General features: G+C 35.1%; 3 protein-coding genes across 3 annotated transcripts; 2 read left to right on the top strand and 1 right to left on the bottom strand.

Moving 5' to 3' along the window:
- Nucleotides 1–2,910: 2,910 nt before the first annotated feature.
- LOC128185461 (serine/threonine-protein phosphatase 6 regulatory ankyrin repeat subunit B-like) lies at nt 2,911–6,044 on the top strand (the record flags this gene model as incomplete). The annotated part of the gene is made up of 1 exon (XM_052855051.1): nt 2,911–6,044. A coding segment is annotated over one exon (3,027 nt), but the record flags the coding sequence as incomplete, so codon positions are not given.
- Nucleotides 6,045–10,393: 4,349 nt separating this feature from the next.
- LOC128184140 (uncharacterized) lies at nt 10,394–11,698 on the top strand. Its single transcript, XM_052853490.1, has 3 exons — nt 10,394–10,631; nt 10,981–11,264; nt 11,599–11,698. The coding sequence occupies exons 1-3, from the start codon at nt 10,464–10,466 to the stop codon at nt 11,696–11,698; spliced, it is 552 nt and encodes a 183-aa protein (XP_052709450.1). The 5' UTR covers nt 10,394–10,463.
- A 131-nt stretch (nt 11,699–11,829) lies between these two features.
- On the bottom strand, nt 11,830–17,232 carry LOC128184139 (uncharacterized). Its single transcript, XM_052853489.1, has 4 exons — nt 17,075–17,232; nt 15,648–15,952; nt 13,095–13,347; nt 11,830–12,182 (listed from the first exon to the last, which is right to left on the bottom strand). The coding sequence occupies exons 2-4, from the start codon at nt 15,780–15,782 to the stop codon at nt 11,974–11,976; spliced, it is 597 nt and encodes a 198-aa protein (XP_052709449.1). The 5' UTR covers nt 15,783–15,952; nt 17,075–17,232; the 3' UTR covers nt 11,830–11,973.
- Nucleotides 17,233–17,648: the final 416 nt, after the last annotated feature.

Raw genomic sequence — 17,648 nt, 5'->3', positions numbered from 1 at the left:
AAAGTGAAAGCCGAAGTTCAATTGCGCATGCGCAACTGGGTAGCAGGGAGCTGCCGAAAGCTGCATTCTTTTAATTAATATCAAGATAATTAATGCTTGATAATTTGTACGAGGATTGACGACCTTGGAGGCAGTAAAGCTCGCCTGGATCAAGGTTATGAATGCGTCTTTGTTGATTAGAAATGAAATATGTCTACACGGGTCATAGGTTATGAAAATAATGTTATCCTAGGTGAGTCTTTTTGATACAAATTGAAAAACTTTATGCATCGTATAAAGTGATATGCAAACATATTATGATATATAAGACATAAGATAAAAGAGATAAAGTAAATTAAAAGGCACGCAACGATATTCGCTGTATATGCTAACTAAAACACATATAAACGTTGTTAATTGAAAGCGAACGTTTGGAAAAAATCTTTTGATAAAACATACAATATTTACTCTACATTTAAGTAGCCCACACCCCCATAACAAACAAACAATCTAACAAACACAACACAAGACACATACAATAAAAACCCCTATGCAATCCAGTGTGGCAAGATAATTTGTTTACATCGAAGTTAAACGTGTGCGTGTTTAAGAATTTATCCTCGGGCCTTTTCACTCCCCCGGAAACAACATCAATAGAAAATTAAAATGACATCGTATTATTACGAATATGAGATAATAAAACGCCTAGCATATTGTGATTTTATTCTCATAAAAAATTATCATATGTCGCAGTCAAAAACGGAAAAAATCCTCAGGTGAACTTGGGATTATTTTATTTCAGCCATATTTTGACGTAAACTTTCGTAGGATATGGCAATGAGAAGGGTCGGTTTAGCTCACCCGAACTTTGTCATATTTTAGCATTGCATAATAAAATAGGGGTGAAAGGCGGGCAATTATCTCTTTTACCTTTGAAGTGTGCATCAAACGGATACCAGGGCAGTGTAGGGAACCTCTGGGACTATTGTTTCCCGGTCTCAAATTCGGGCTGTAGGGGTACTACCAAGTGGTTCCCAGGGGTTCTGGCTCATTTTAGGGCTTTATATCTCACTTGAGAGTTATCAACAGAACTTGAAGACACTTTTCATTAACATTATTGCATTTCTCGAAAGATGGCTGAGACAAAATAATCCCAATTTCACCTGAGGATTTTTGCCGTTTTTGATTGCGACAAATTCTAATATTTTGTTGAATAAAATCACAATGTTAGGTGTCTTATTGTCTCATTTTTGTAATATTATAATACGATGTCTTTTTAATTTTTGATTGATGTTGTTGAAAACACCCGAGGGTATACTTTTAAACACGCACATTTTCACCTTCGATGTATCTTGAAACTTTGGATTAGCTTCGGTTTTTATTGTATGTGTCTTCTGTTGTGTTTGTTAGATTTTTTGATCATGGCTTGGGTTTTACGGGGGTTGGGTCTACTTAAATGTATAGTAATTATTGTATTTTTTTTTATCAAAATATTGTTTCCAAACGTTCGCGTTCAATTGACAATGTTTATGTGAGATTTGGTTTGAATATACAGCAAATATTGTTGTACACCTTTTAATTTACTTTAATTTAGCAATGCTTATATAACAAACATAATGATACGTTGGCATATCACCTTATTCGATGCATTTAGTTTTTCCATTTGTAATTATAAGACTACATTTTGGATAACAGTATTTTCATTTCATAACTTATGACCCGTATAGACAACTGTCAATATTGATTTGATTTCTATTCAACAAAGACGCATTCTTAAAATTGATTCAGGCGAGCTTTACTGCCTCCGAGGTCGTCAATTCTCGTACAAATTATTGAGCATTAATTATCTTGATATTAATTAAAATATGCCGATCATAACGTAAAATATAATTTTTTGCTCGAGTACTCTCAGTACTTTGATGAATGTCCTTTTTGGCTGCTAGCTTCTACGGGCTTAGTGGCTGCTGTAAGTGGCTGCTAGCTTCAGCTTGGTTTAATATGCAACTTGTTTTAATCTGTTATTACTTTTTTAAAGGCAGAGAAATTATGCTTGAAAACATTGAAGAATTACTTTATATCAACGAATATATATTGTTTGAAAATCGAGATCCAGAAATACAGTTCTTGTTCCTTATTGGATGTGTCAATGGTAGAAGGTTTAAAAATAAATCGTATAAAAATGGAAACAGATCATATTAATCATTGCATTTATGTTGTATAAAAACAGATGTTTCTTAGCAATTGATTGCCATAAATTATTAATGTCTATCCAAAAATGTACATATATAAATATGTTTTGTTTCTGATTAATCATCACCCGAGTTTATAGTTTGATTATGCAATACTCTCAATTAATTTGGAGGAAATAAAAAGTATCTTATCTAAACATATTTTATACTAGCTGATATCCCGCGCGAGCGCTGGAATTAATGCTTAACACATTAATATGATTCATGTACAGTGTTTAATATGTTGAACCATATACTAAGTATTTTGTTCATATTTGTATATACATGTACTGTGTCCCAAAATTTTCTTTATTGCTTTCTTAACCTATTCTTTAAAATTGAAATAAAGAAACATCTGCATGGCAGCTTATATTGGCTGGACACATTAAGATGTTTTGGCAGAGTTGAAAAATCTAAACTGAAATGAAAATAGTTATAACAGATGGTCACATGGCAACTATCAAAATAATATTCTGATCTGACATGTACAAATTAATTCATTTACCACTGACATAAAAGGCGTACATGTCTGACATTACATTGACAACCTCTTAATTGTGTTTTGAATTAAGAAAGTGTTGCCTTGACTTTGTATTTAATGTTTGTCGATGACAAAAATTAAAAAAATATTAACTGATTTCTTGTTGAAGAAAATCTCTGTTTGTGTTATATGCATCAACAGTATTTTTAACATTTTAACATTTCATCAGACCAACAACTTTCCTACATTGAATCCATAAGGCTTTTCCTTAGCAATGGCAATGACATTAATTTGCGTGATGAAGATGGAACGAGCTATCTCTATAAAGCTTGTGAAATAGGAAATAATGAAACTGTACAACTTTTACTGAATAAAGGAGCAGACATTAATTTGTGCAGAAAAAATGGAGCCGGTCCACTCTTTATAGCTTGTCAAAACGGCCATTTTACCACTGTACAGCAATTACTTAACTCTGATGCAAATCTTAATATACCTGATGAAGGCGGAGTAAGTCCCCTCTATATAGCTTGTAAAAACAAATATGATGACATTGTGGAACTATTGCTGAAAAAAGGAGCAGACATTAATTTGTGTAAGAAAAACGGAGCCAGCCCCTTGTTTATAGCTTGTGAAAACGGACATAGCACTACTGTACAGTTATTATTAAGTAAAGGATCAAAAGTCAATCATACCATGAAAGACGTATCCAGTCCTCTCCACAGAGAATCTTTTGGTGATTTTGACGTGGTTGTAAAGCTTTCACTCCGGGAAAAAGCAAACGTAAATTTGTGCTCAAAAAATGGAGCCGGTCCACTTTTTATAGCTTGTCAAAACGGACATTTCACCACTGTGCAACATTTACTTAACAATGGAGCAGAAATTGATTTATGTGATGAAGCTGGAGCAAGTCCTCTCTATATAGCTTGTCAAAACAAACATGATGACATCGTGGAATTGTTGCTAAAAAAAGGAGCAGACGTGAATTTGTGTAAGAAAAACAGAGCCAGTCCCTTGTATATAGCTTGTCGAAACGGACATTCCTCAATTGCAAAGTTATTGTTACTTAAGGGAGCAGAAGTTAATCATACCATTGAAAATGGAACCAGTCCTCTTTACGTAGCATCTCTTGGTGGATATGACGACATTGTACAGCTCCTACTCCGTGAAAAAGCAAACGTAAATTTGTATGGAAAAAATGGAGATGGTTCACTCTTTATAGCTTGTCAAAACGGACATTGCACCACTTCACAGTTATTAGTAAGTAAAGGAGCAGAAGTTAATCATACCATGGAAGACGGAACCAGTCCTCTCTGGGTAGCATCTTTTAGTGGATATGATGACGTTGTACAGCTCTTACTCCGTGAAAAAGCAGACGTAAATTTATGCAGAGAAGATGGGGGTAGTCCACTCTTTATTGCTTGTCAAAATGGACATCTCACTATTGTACAGTTATTAATAAGTAAAGGCGCAAACATAAATAAGTCCAGGGACGACGGAACCAGTCCCCTCTGGATAGCATGCTTCCGTGGCTATGACGTGGTTGTAAAGCTTTTACTCCGGGAAAAAGCAGACACAAAAAATGGAGCCGGTCCACTTTTTATAGCTTGTCAAAACGGACATTTTACAACTGTGCAACATTTACTTAACAATGGAGCAGAAATTGATTTATGTGATGAAGCTGGAGCAAGTCCTCTCTTTATAGCTTGTCAAAACAAACGAAATGATATTGTAGAACAGTTGCTGAGAAAAGGAGCAGACATTAATTTGTGTAAGAAAAATGGAGTCAGTCCCTTGTATATAGCTTGTGAAAACGGACATTGCAGTACTGTTCAGCATTTACTAAATTTTGAAGCAAAAATTAATTTATGTGATGGAAGCGGATCAAGTCCTTTCTATATAGCTTGTCAAAACGGACATTTCTCCGTTGTGAAGTTATTAATAAGTAAAGGAGCAGACATTAATCATACCATGGAAGACGGAACCAGTCCTCTTTACGTAGCATCTTTTAATGGATATGATGACACGGTACAGCTCTTACTCCGTCAAAAAGCAGACGTAAATTTGAGCACAAAAACTGGAGTCTGTCCACTTCTTATAGCTTGTCAAAACGGACATTGCACCACTGCACAGTTATTAATAAGTAAAGGAGCGGAAGTTAATCATACTATGGAAGACGGAACCAGTCCTCTTAACGTAGCGTCTTTTAACGGATATGATGACACGGTACAGCTCTTACTCCGTCAAAAAGCAGACGTAAATTTGAGCACAAAAAATGGAGTCAGTCCACTTCTTATAGCTTGTCAAAACGGACATTGCACCACAGCACAGTTATTAATAAGTAAAGGAGCAGAAGTTAATCATGCCATGGAAGACGGAACCAGTCCTCTTTACGTAGCATCTCTTGGCGGATATGACGACATTGTACAGCTCTTACTCCGGGAAAAGGCAAACGTTAATTTGTATAGAAAAAATGGAGCTGGTCCACTTTTCATAGCTTGTCAAAACGGACATTTAACCACTGCAAAGTTTTTAATAAGTAAAGGAGCAGAAGTTAATCATACCATGGAAGACGGAACCAGTCCTCTCTGGGTAGCATCTTTTGATGGATATGATGACGTTGTACAGCTCTTACTCCGTGAAAAAGCAGACGTAAATTTGTGCAGAAAAAATGGAGCCAGTCCACTTTTTATAGCTTGTCAAAACGGACATTTTACCACTATACAGCATTTACTTAACTCTGAAGCAAAACCTAATCTACGTGATGAAGGCGGAGTAAGTCCCCTCTTTATAGCTTGTCAAAACAAATATGATGACATTGTGGAACTGTTGCTGAAAAAAGGAGCAGACATTAACTTGTGTAAGAAAAACGGAGCCTGTCCCTTATATATAGCTTGTGAAAAAGGACATCACACTACTGTACAGTTATTAATAAGTAAAGGAGCAAAAATTAATCATACCATGGAAGACGGAACCAGTCCTCTCTGGATAGCATCATTTGGTGGATATGATGACGTTGTCCAACTCTTACTCCGTCAAAAAGCAGACGTAAATTTGTGTAGAAAAAATGGAGACAGTCCACTCTTTAGAGCTTGTCAAAACGGACATTTCACTACTGTACAGCATTTACTAAATTACGGAGCACAAATCAATTTATGTGAGGAAGGCGGAACTAGTCCTCTCTCTATAGCTTGTCAAAACAAACATAATGATATTGTGGAACTGTTGATGAAAAAAAAGAACGGACATTAGTTTGTGTATGAAAGACAGTGCTATTTAAACAGCTTGTAAACAAAGACGGTCGGGGTACTCAAATCCAATAAAGCTCGAAATATTCTATGATAGATTTGGTAGCCCCCGCCCCCGCCCCCCCCCCCCCCCCCCCCACCCAACTTCACAAGTCAAGGTTTACTCATCTTCCCAAATCTTTTTATTGACATGCGAAGATGCCCCGACCGTATTTGATCACATCATAATATTCAAAGAATGATTCCATATTTCTTATATGTATATAATTTTCTGCAATCGTACAATGAAAAATTAAGATAGTAATTGATGAACTGTACTGGCCAACACATTACATAATAGGTTCGTAGTGTTATTACAGGCAAATGCATTAAAAATATAAATATATATTCAGTAATAGAGCTTAACTTAATTTATGTGATGAAGGCGAACTCAGTCCCCTGTACACATGTAGCGTGCTTAATGGACATAATAGCTCCATACAGTTATAACGTAGTACATGTAATTGAACAGTCATATGTTTGTGCATGAATGATGGAACTAGACTAAGTCTTTTTTCGTAGCTTGTTTTTATGGTCGTGATGACTCTGTTGAACTTTTTACTTTTGATAAAAGCTGTTATTTTTAAGTGCCATGAAAATAGAGCCAGTCACAGTTTGTTATTGTCATTTTTTCATCCTATATATAAAGCTTGTCAAAACAGACATGATTTTACTGATTTTAGTGATGAATGAAGCTGATATACATGTATGCATGAAAGATGGACAGTCATTTTCATGGAGCTTGTTAATATGATAGACATGCAACTTTACATAACAAAAGTGCAGGTATTTTAAATTGATATCTATGCTTGGATGAAAGGTACCAAACATGAACTAAGTCTTCTACGTTTTTGTATGTTGCATTGTAATATTTGAAAAGTTTGGTGTTTTGTCACTTTTTTTTAAAATTGTACGTCTGAAATCCTTATGAAATAGTATAGTCTACAGCAGTATTGTAAACATCTAAATAATTAAATGCCCAATATGCATTTAAAAAACAAACATGCAGTGTGCCAACGCACTTTATAAAAGGTTTAGGGCAAAAATCAACACACTTTGATATCGCAATTTCTGCCTTCTAACTAAGGAAAAAGTCTATTTTCTTCACTCTGAAACATGTAATTTGATATCAATTTCCATGAACATTTAGCGTACTTGAGTTAACGATACTTTTCAACAATTGATATGATCTGTAGCTGTCCAAGTATAAACCCATTTTTTTCTAATTCAAACCGAACAAATCATTTCATTATAGAGAGTTGCATGTACAACTGTTAATTAATTAACTGTACATTAAAGCAATATTAACTCAAAATAAGCATTAGGTAAACCAGAAATTTATCTTCTTAAAATAAATCATATTTGTTTTTGTCAAAGCCAAATGTTTTCAACAAAGTATTAAGAGATGCTTCCTAAAGGAGTACATCTGTAGTAAACATATTCACTCAATAAAAAGATTTAGAAAAAAACGGAAGGAAAGTTCACGGCAGAGCAAATCAGTTCATTTCCTTTTTAATATTTATCAGACTAATACTTTTAATACTTTTCTTGCTAAAATATAGATATATTGCTCCACAATTGTAAATTGTTGAACCACGTGAGCTTATAAGAAAACTTTTTCATCAAGGAACTGTTTAGGTAATACCGGTAGCTAAAACTCCATTGGTTCTATATTAATTTCCACTTGAGCTAAACTAGGTTATAATAATTATTTATTCAAAAGTTACAAGAATCTGAACTGAAGCCTGCAAGTTTCTGTCAGAAAAAAAACCCAGTCTTTTGACCTGATCGTCAAAGTAAACGCACTTTGATTAAATATATATAAATTACAGTGACCTTATGTTTATTAGTATTTTGTGCCTCGTGATTATTTCGTAAATGTGACACATTAATACTTAATTATGTATGTTCTACTTGAGATTATGACAAAAGAAAATAAAATTCTGAAATAAAATTTAAAAACTTTTTCATGTATAAAGGATGCCCGGTGTAAAGAAGAATAATGACCCCCATAGAATAATGACCGTGGGTCATTTTTCGACGTAGAATAGTGACCCCCAGCTGTGAAACAATTAGATTTATAAAAAAAAAAGACCTAGTGGTCATTTTTCTTCATGTTAAACATGTTTACGTATACAAAGTTTCAACTGCATTTATTTATAAAAGTTAATAGTTAATACAGTGCATCTTTGATCACCGACTGAAGTATAGTGTGCTACGATGAACAGAGTTCTAAGAAGGTTGGTCCAACTTGATGAACAAATTAACCATCATATCAGCCTTAAAAAATATATCACTGTTTATAATAGTGTAATTTCGTAAGTTTATATTTTCAAGAAGTTCTGTGGTGTTTTGAATGTTTAGCTAGGTAATGAAAAATATAAGTTATGATAATCTAAAACGAACATATTCACGGAAGCCAGTAAGGAGACCGTAGATCATACGGTTTACATAACCTTTGAGGTCATAGAGAGAACATAATCGCGGAAAGGGGTCTTGTCGTTTTATGGCGTGTTCATACTTTAACTCTTTACGGGAACCAAGATGAACAGTTTTGTTTTAACATATTGTACTTGGGGGGGGGGGGGGGGGGGTCCAATCCTTTACAAATCCACAAATTCTTATAAATTTTTAAAAAAATATATAATGCGAATACAAGAATTTGCAAAATCAAAACAAAAAAAAGCAATAACATCAGATCTCATATACAACGTTGATATGGTTCTTTGCTTTTCTATTAAAGATACCTTTCTATTTTCTTTCCCAGTTTCTGAATTTAAATTTTATGGTAAATCGATCTTTCGGATAAGAATCGATATCCTGTGCCTTATGATAAACGTACGGAGCAATTAAGCAGCCTCCACAAATTATTGCACCTGACTTAAAATTAAAATGGGAATCCTTTAAATGGCATCTTGAAACATCTCAATGTATGTGATCATAAGCGGACTTTCATTATACAAAGACAACGTTACTAAACATTCTATGCATAATCATGAATAAAAAAGTATGGATGAATAATACCAATAAATAATTACTGGTTTAATGCATTTATTACCTATTTTAAATATCTTATGACTTTATGAGTGATCATTGTTATGATAGTCTGTCTGCTGCACATTTGGACGATTTTTAATAAAAATACACATAACTGTGAAAAAAGAGCAATTGAAATCAATGAAAGGGAAGTTTTCAAAGATAACTTCAATCACACATTATCATTGTTCCCTCGTAAAAATTCACAGGAACAAAAACATTATGGGAAATGTTGACATCTTTTCTTCGTTCGGAAGTCACTCGGATTACCTCGCACAATTTTTCAGCGTTATCATCCGGGCTTCATTATGGCTGATGCAATGCTGAATCTCCGTAGAGTTTCTATTTTTAGCCGTGTATTGAAACCGGGAAATCATGGGATTTTCCCATATTATTAAATGAACATCGTCTGAATCAAGAGGTATTCATAAATGTCGAATAATTTAAGAAAATATGCGGCAAAAATATCTTGGGACAGACTATATAGAGGATGTATCCAACGAGTTGTAAATGGTTTACATATTCGCGAAGCTTGTCGAGCGAGTAAGGCCAATAGGCCTAAAGCCATTTCAACGAGATGTATAAAGCAACAATAAATCACACTATTAAAGATGATCTATTTATCTCAAAAATTTGATTTATATCATGAAGCTTTTAAGACAGTCCCTTATATGACCCGAATTGATTTTTTTTTTTCAAAGATTAAAAACGATGATGCAACGTTGTGTTATGCGGTTATTGTGACCTTGCGCAATACAATTTAGTACGTCGTTTAGGAGATAAATCTAAACGTTTTAATGTAAAATTTCATTGAAATAGATCTTGAAATAATTTTTAAGCTCAAAAAATATTTCTTAGAGCTTATATATAGTCGCTCGATTAAATGGATATACCAATCAGAAGAGTTGATAAACCATGCAATTTTAAGTTTGTTGACATACACAAAGTTGCGAATGCTCGTTAGTTTGAATTGTCTCGAACGAGGAACAGTTCGAAGGAGGTACAGTTGTTGATGTTTTATAAAACAAACACAAGCTTAATGATTCGAAATTGAAAATATTGAATAAGGATGCTTACTAGTGGTGGATTAAAAGTCTTAAAAACATTATTTCGGTAAGTTCTTGTATATGAACACAACCAACGCGTTTTGTTTTCATTGCGTCGTCAGGATGAACTCTTTGATTGCTAGATCTAGATCTATATAACGCGATTTGCAGTTTTTTAAACTACACTGAAAGTGGGGGTTAAACTTGTCAAAAGTTTCTTCGAAAATAGGTCACTAAAGCGCTGTGTCAAAAAAAAAAAATTCGGCTTGGAAGTATTATTAAGTATAAGGAAAGGTTTATCATACGGGTATTATACACCACACACATTTATCAATACAGCGTACAACGTGTCTGTGACGTCATAGAGCTTATGACGTAACAATTGATATACCTACTTGAAGTTATCATCATGGCAGCGAATGGTTTAATAAACAAAGAAAAACTTAGAAAAACGCATCTTTGTTTCGGAAACGATTCCCCGGGGAAGATTTCTTCCTACTGGAGAGACTACGGTCCGGACACCCTGATCCCGTGTCCTCTACCATCCATAGGCCACCGGCCTCAAACACATGTGGAGGTAAGATACAGCATACTATGTAGATTCAATTTTGTTGGGTCTCAAATGACAAATACCGTATATATACAAGTAAAGCTCTAAAACGAACTTGGTTTCATGAGAGTTTTTTTTATCGGAAAATTATATATAGCTTGGACACTTCTGTTTATTGCTTAATAAAAATTAGTATTTATTGGTTTATTGGTACAATTGACAAACTTGGGACAACTTTATACGTTGTAACTACATAGAAAAGCATATCATGCATACTGATGCATGGAAGACTGTCCCTGTATCTAGCGTGTATGTTTTGCATCTAAGCCTATACATGTAAGTATATAATAATTGTTCGTCTTTATCCTTTCTTCAGGTGCTACCGGTCAGTGACTACAGTGCAGACAGTAGATTCCTGACCTCCACCAAACAGCACTACTCCCTCTATAACAAGGAGATCTCGGACAGGATCCGTCAGCGCTGTCTTCAGAGCTCCGATATCAACAAGGCTCTCCATGGGGGTAGGAGCGTCACTAACTACCAAGAGACGCTCCCCCCGGTCACCAGGCACAGACTGGACTACCGACCCCTGATCTTAGAGGCCGGCCCCAGCAGTCAGGGGGTCATCAGAAGAGTCAGGGACAGATCCGGGCCCATTCGGTAAGTTAGTCTATACGGTTGGAGTTATTTGGTGCAAAGGATTGAGGAATTCTTGCAGGTAGTTGTACAATATATATCAAGGATGTTGGCGCAATTAATATGCAATTTTTACAATGTTTAATGCTTAATTATATAAATATGACTATTGCTTTAATTCATTATTCACAATTCGTTTGCGTTAATTGTGACGTACATATAAAACAGGGATTCGCCACGCAATGAAAAAAAATCATCATAAAACACACATGGAGAACCATTCATACATGTATTTAATTTAATATCAAAATGTGATAATTGGAAGCAAACCTCCAGCGGTCAAGATCATTTTTTTCAGGTTCAAAGAATCTACCATTGCAACTGAAGCTATGCACGCTTTCCAGTGGCCAAAAGCTCGCGCGCTGCCGCCATGGTTACAAAAAAACCCCGTTCATTAGTTGTTTTTAATCAGTACTACTATATTTATTTCACAATAAGCTTAGTATTACATATCTTCATTTAATAATTGATACTTGTAAAAAATGCATTTAAATGACTAGAATTCAATATACATTGATATACAAGTCAGGATTTGCATTTCGGTTTTTTTTCCTTTTTTGTGATGACTGTGTGCATAAAACAGTTCTAATCGATACAACTCGTTGTAGTTTGTTTATCAGACATAACAAAACATACACAGACAATTTGCAGTACACATTTCAATAATAGATCACTAAGTCACTGTTTCCGATTGTTTCCATAGCTCAACGTTTTTTCGTAACACCTCGTCGAAGTAGGAATCGGTTTCGGCGTCGGCTGTTGGCGACTCGTAGGACAGAGATCTCGCGCGATTTAACGTGATCGAGAAGGCTGGCGGGAAATGGCCACTAAGACTCAGGGAGAATAAACTGTCGTTGTCGTCTGCAGATTCCTCGGAAATATCTGGAAAAAATGTATCAACGATAATTGCAAATTTATCTCAAAATTTTGGTTCAACTTACAATTGCATGTTTTTTCCCCTTATAAAACTTGAACACATCGAACACTGCTTTTTAAACACGCAGTTATTCTCTCCTCGTTTCCACAAAAGACTATGGCAGTTCTTTATTCACTTAAACAAGTACATCAAAATATATTTTCTATTTTATTGTAAATATAATTTTCTTTATCTGGCATTGAATTTTAATTGATTTTCATGAATTACATCCTCAAGGAAACCTTTGTTTAGGTTCAATAGAGTATATAGTTGCTGCAATTGCCAAGAAGTCGACAAGAATCAATATAAAACCGCATCTTATGCAAACATATGACTTTGCATGCGAACCCACGATTTGACTTACAATGCACAAACGAATTCGCGTATAAACTCTCGATAAATATCAGCGATTAAGATTGATGTTAAAGAAGTAACTGTGACTCATCAGTCCTCAGCAGCAGTATGATCTTTAATACGTTATGTATTAGAATCCTCCAATAGCTATCGCGGTCAGTTTACAATATTGTCTTACAAATATTCTAAGATGTTAGGAAAGTAGCGAAACCCTAGAGTTCGGTCATTTTAAACACAAGGTTTCGAGTCACAGTAATCTAGAATTTAAAGAGACCTCTCAATTGTAAATAGGCGTTGAGTGATAAACACGTGAAATGAATTTCAATCCCATCTGCTTTTGCCTTTAAACATTCTCAAAAAACTTAAACCATTACAAAACGATATTTCTTGTAAACTTAAAATCTTAATATATGTATTTTGTGCGTTTGTTTGTTTACGTTCTGGAATAGACTCCAGACAGCTAAAGATTAGACTTACAGTAACTCCGATTTCGAAGTTCCACAATGATTTACAAACAGACCTACCATCGAAACTAGAGGTGGCGCTACTAAGCAGACTTCCGGTTTGGTTGATCCTACAGTAGTATGGCACACTCTGTTGTCTGACCAATGGCGTTTTACGTATTTGCGGTAAGTCGGTTACAGACACATCCACCCCACTATCGGGGCTGACGTCAGACTTGGTGTTCTTATCCACCCTTTGGTAAAACGTTTGTATGACCTCACTAATCTGAATCAATTGTTTCAGCAGCTTCACATCCTGCTTTCGAAGTGCAACCTACATGTAAAATACAATAGTGATAATATATTTAGTTAGGAGTTAATATACATCAAAATTCCATAATGAAGTTAAAGTTTCTTCAAGCTATACGGCTCATAATGCTTGTGTTTAGATCTTTGTTTGGTTTCTGGGGTGCAATGCGGATGAGATACAATTTACCATAATTATATCAGTGGCGTCGGAAGCAAATTGAAAGTGGGGGGGGGGGGGGCTAAACAAATCCTCAGAAATCTTGACAAACCTAATTCCCAAAATCATGAAAATCCTAATCCGGGGGGGGGGGGGGGGGGAGTTGTTACCTATAGTTCCAAAAAAAATATTTCTTACCAAATTTTTTCCCCAAACTATGAAATTCCTAATCCGTGGGGGGGGGGGGGGGGGGGGGGTAGTATACCTTTAAATCCAAGCTTCTCAATATTTCAATCTTTTCAAGAAAAAGTGGGGGGGGGGGGGGGCTGAACCCTCTATTATGCTATGTGCCTAATGCCTATGTCTAACTTTGCAAAAAAAAGTGGGGGGGGGGGGTGCTAAGCTACCCCCCCCCCCCCCTCGGTTCCGACGCCTATGTATATTGACCACGCAAAGAATGAAGTACATGTAGTAATCGCAGTTTACCCCCCCCCCCCCCCCCCCCCCCCAGTGTATGGTATCAATTGCATTTGGGTGGACTGAGACAATGCGAATGGGTTACTGGCCAAACACCTAAACACCTGTGACCAATGAGTTATGTGCTTTTTATATACAAAATTTGCCACATTATGTAATGCTGAAAAAATTATACAGTTTTTTTAATACTTATTATCAAGGAACAGACGGGTCTTGTTCAAACTAAATTTGAAGATAAATGAACTCTTGAACTGAAAATGTAACTTGATGAAATAAAGAATTTCAAAAGTAAACTCCTGTCAATTTACTATGATAAGGTACAGCTGTGTATGTGTGCGTGGGGGGGGGGGGGGGGGGGGGGGAGGGGGGTGATGTGATCATGTTATTTACAATTCGTGTTATTTTCATTATAATATATTATTTACATCTACCGAGTACTGCAGTATGCTTCCCTCTATATCTTACGAAAACTTAGTATAATTCATAGCTCTGTAGAACTAACAGGACTGAAATCTACATGCCCCGTTTATCGACTGGTCGCAACCAACATGCAGAGCGTCCTAAGAAAAATCACGGAATGCACGAAATAATCATGATGATGTCACACTCAAATTCCCATAGGAGATCGACGATTTGGCTGTTTCTTTTAGTAATGTACTAATGTATATTGACAATAATTAAGTTAATTTCACTTACTTTTCACAATCAATTAATCAATTTGTTAAAAGAAAGATGTTAATATAAACAATAAAGTTAATGCTTTCTTTGATGATTCATGCGGGTTATGAATGTACATAGCGATCATTGCAAAAAATGTCGCCACCTTCATATCCCGCATGAATCACAAAAGAAAGCATTTTATTGTTTAAATATAATATCTAAAGACCAGAATCAAAATTTTGAACTGAATTGTAAAATTTACATGTATATTCACAAAGTATATATAGCACATGTATCCCACATTATTGTGGACTTTCTATAGAATCGGTTTCGATGCGACATTTAATAAAACTCAGTCTCAGAGATATTTTGAACCAATTACATGGTTTTGAAATTAAAACAATAGTATCATCGATCAAAAAACATGCAGGGACACGTAAAGCAGTTAAAGGTGATTAAACCGTCATATATTTCTAAAATAAATAAGAAAATACACATTATATTTATACAGCTGAAATGCATATTTGTTTTTGTTCTTACCGACGGCTCTCTGTATACATTATGAAAAAAATGTTAATTTGCTTTATACTATCAATATAAAACGCAGTCAATGGTGACTGTAAACGCGTGATTTGTGTTTTTGGATACACCAGTGAAAAATTATGAAATTTTAATGAATACACCCCACACAATTTCCGTAAAGAAATATCATGTTCATTCTTTTCAGTATAAAACACTAAAATTTCAGATTGAAAATTTATTTAGTCTTAATTTTCAAATTATTTCAGCCAGTCACATAAAACATCGGACTTCAAAAGATCTAGTCAAACTTTGATAAAATAGGGTTTTTATACATGTACTTTTCGTCACGGAGTCAGAAGGTCCCTCCAAATAACCAAACAATAATGAACACGTACATGTAAAGGCACATTGTAATTTGTTAACACATAAAAAACTAGTACTATTATAAATTAAAGTGTCTTACATGTATATAAAATGAAGTCTCGTTTTAAATCTAATATATTACTCACCAGTTCCGACTTGATTTTCTGTAAACTACAGTTAACCCTGTCTACAATACACAGGTAATCCTTGGCCACACAACTGACCGTCGCATCTTCCGGTGAACAGCTGACTTCCGGTCCAATGTCATTCATAGCGAACATTCGTTCTTCAGGGAAACAAAAAAAACTACTTGTTTGCCTCAATCAGTTGTTGGTATAATGTGTGAAGCTGCTCCAACCAGATTCTGTTCGTATATAATCCTCATTAAGTTAGTCTGCCGTGTTCAACACGCAGCGGCACCCATTTTGTCTGTATTTGACATATCGCCTCCCTAAAAAAATCAATACCAGCAATGAATGTATGCCTGAACGACCATCGATTTCATTCTTTTACGTGTACTTTTTTTTTCAAAGAGTCGAAGACAAAAGATTGGGCCAGGTATTATCGGGAGATCACACGTGAGTTGTGCTAATGGTGAACACAATTAGTGCGCAGCGAGGCGCCATTCGCTTTTAAATTATTAACTGCTTTTTAAAGTCTGATGATGGGAGTTGGGATAAAAGCTACGTTTCACTAGTTATCCGATTTTATCTGTTGCTTCTGCACATCCTGACATCGTTAATATAATTTGAGAGAATATTGTTTTCCGATTTTTCTGCACTCAACTGTGGTATATAATATAAACATCTGACATTTTGCGCTCACGATTTGGCCACACACTGTCTGAGAAACACTTTGGCGTTTTCAGCAACGTTAGCGATGTTGGAACAGTATCAAACGACGACTTTTTTCTTGATGAGCTTCATTCTCAGATTTTTTTTGGAATGATTGTATTTACTCGCTCGACTTATTTTCCCCTGTTTTGTTACATTATTAGACAATGCCAAACAATGTATGAACGCGGATATTACAAAAACAAAATTCCAATTATATTTCACTGACAAAATCTTTTAAGACAACAAAATTGCTTCTTAAAAGTGAAACTCAGTCTGGTATTTATCCGGCGATATATCAATTGATTTAATTAAAAATTGATCTATTTTATTGATTGTCACCACTACATAGTTTTTTCATCATACCATGTATCATTTGAACATAATTATTTTCCTCCTCTTGTTTAGAAGTCAATACATGTTTGTGTGAAACATAAACGTCGTACGTAATCTATAAATCTAAATCAATATGACAAAAACAATACATGTCAGAATACATACTTCAAAGATTATTTGATGCAGCAGATGTTAGGATATACCGGAAATTTACCTTGGTAAAACTCGGTATAACCCAGACCTTTTGTAGAAACACAATTCTAGCCATCTTACATATATCACAATAATCCCTTAATAACCCATCGCTTCAACACATAATATCAACCGAAAATCTATTATTTTAAAATTTCACACTTTAAATGCGGTAAAAAAATCTTGTCTATATAGTTTCCCCATTAACATACCTTTGGATTATCGTCGAGTTCAATCTCCCCTCTGTATCGGCCCGGTCATCTTTCAGTGTGACGTATATACCCCATAATGACTCCTCCTCGCGTTATGTACGTGAGTATCGGCGCTCCCTCGGTAGTTGATAAAAACACAGGGGTTAAAATCAGAGAGGGGAGGGACAGCTTATTGACACAGATCTTCTTGTCCCGTTAACAAAAGTCAACACACTCGACATCAGTGTGTCAATAAAGATGTTTACTCGGCTACTTCTGATCAAATATACACTGTAAATGTCATTGTTCTTTTCAGTATTGAGAAAGTCACTTTACCATGGATGGATAATATAATTTTAATAAATGTACAATGAGTTGATATACAGTCATAATTCAAGTAACGATACCATTTTCTATCAAATTAATGAAGTTCTAAAAAAAAATGTTTATCTTCCAATGCATGATGAACATAGAACCATTTTAACAAGTCCTTGGACTTTCGGTTGAACGTAACTATCTTTTTCTTGCGTCAAAACAAGTTAAAAATGACGTGTTTTCAAGCGAAATATGCACCGATTGCGTAGTCTTAGCTCAA

The sequence above is a fragment of the Crassostrea angulata genome, chromosome 5, assembly GCF_025612915.1.
Source record: "Crassostrea angulata isolate pt1a10 chromosome 5, ASM2561291v2, whole genome shotgun sequence".
Lineage (NCBI taxonomy): Eukaryota > Metazoa > Mollusca > Bivalvia > Ostreida > Ostreidae > Magallana > Magallana angulata.
This window is presented reverse-complemented; position numbering and strand designations above follow the sequence as displayed.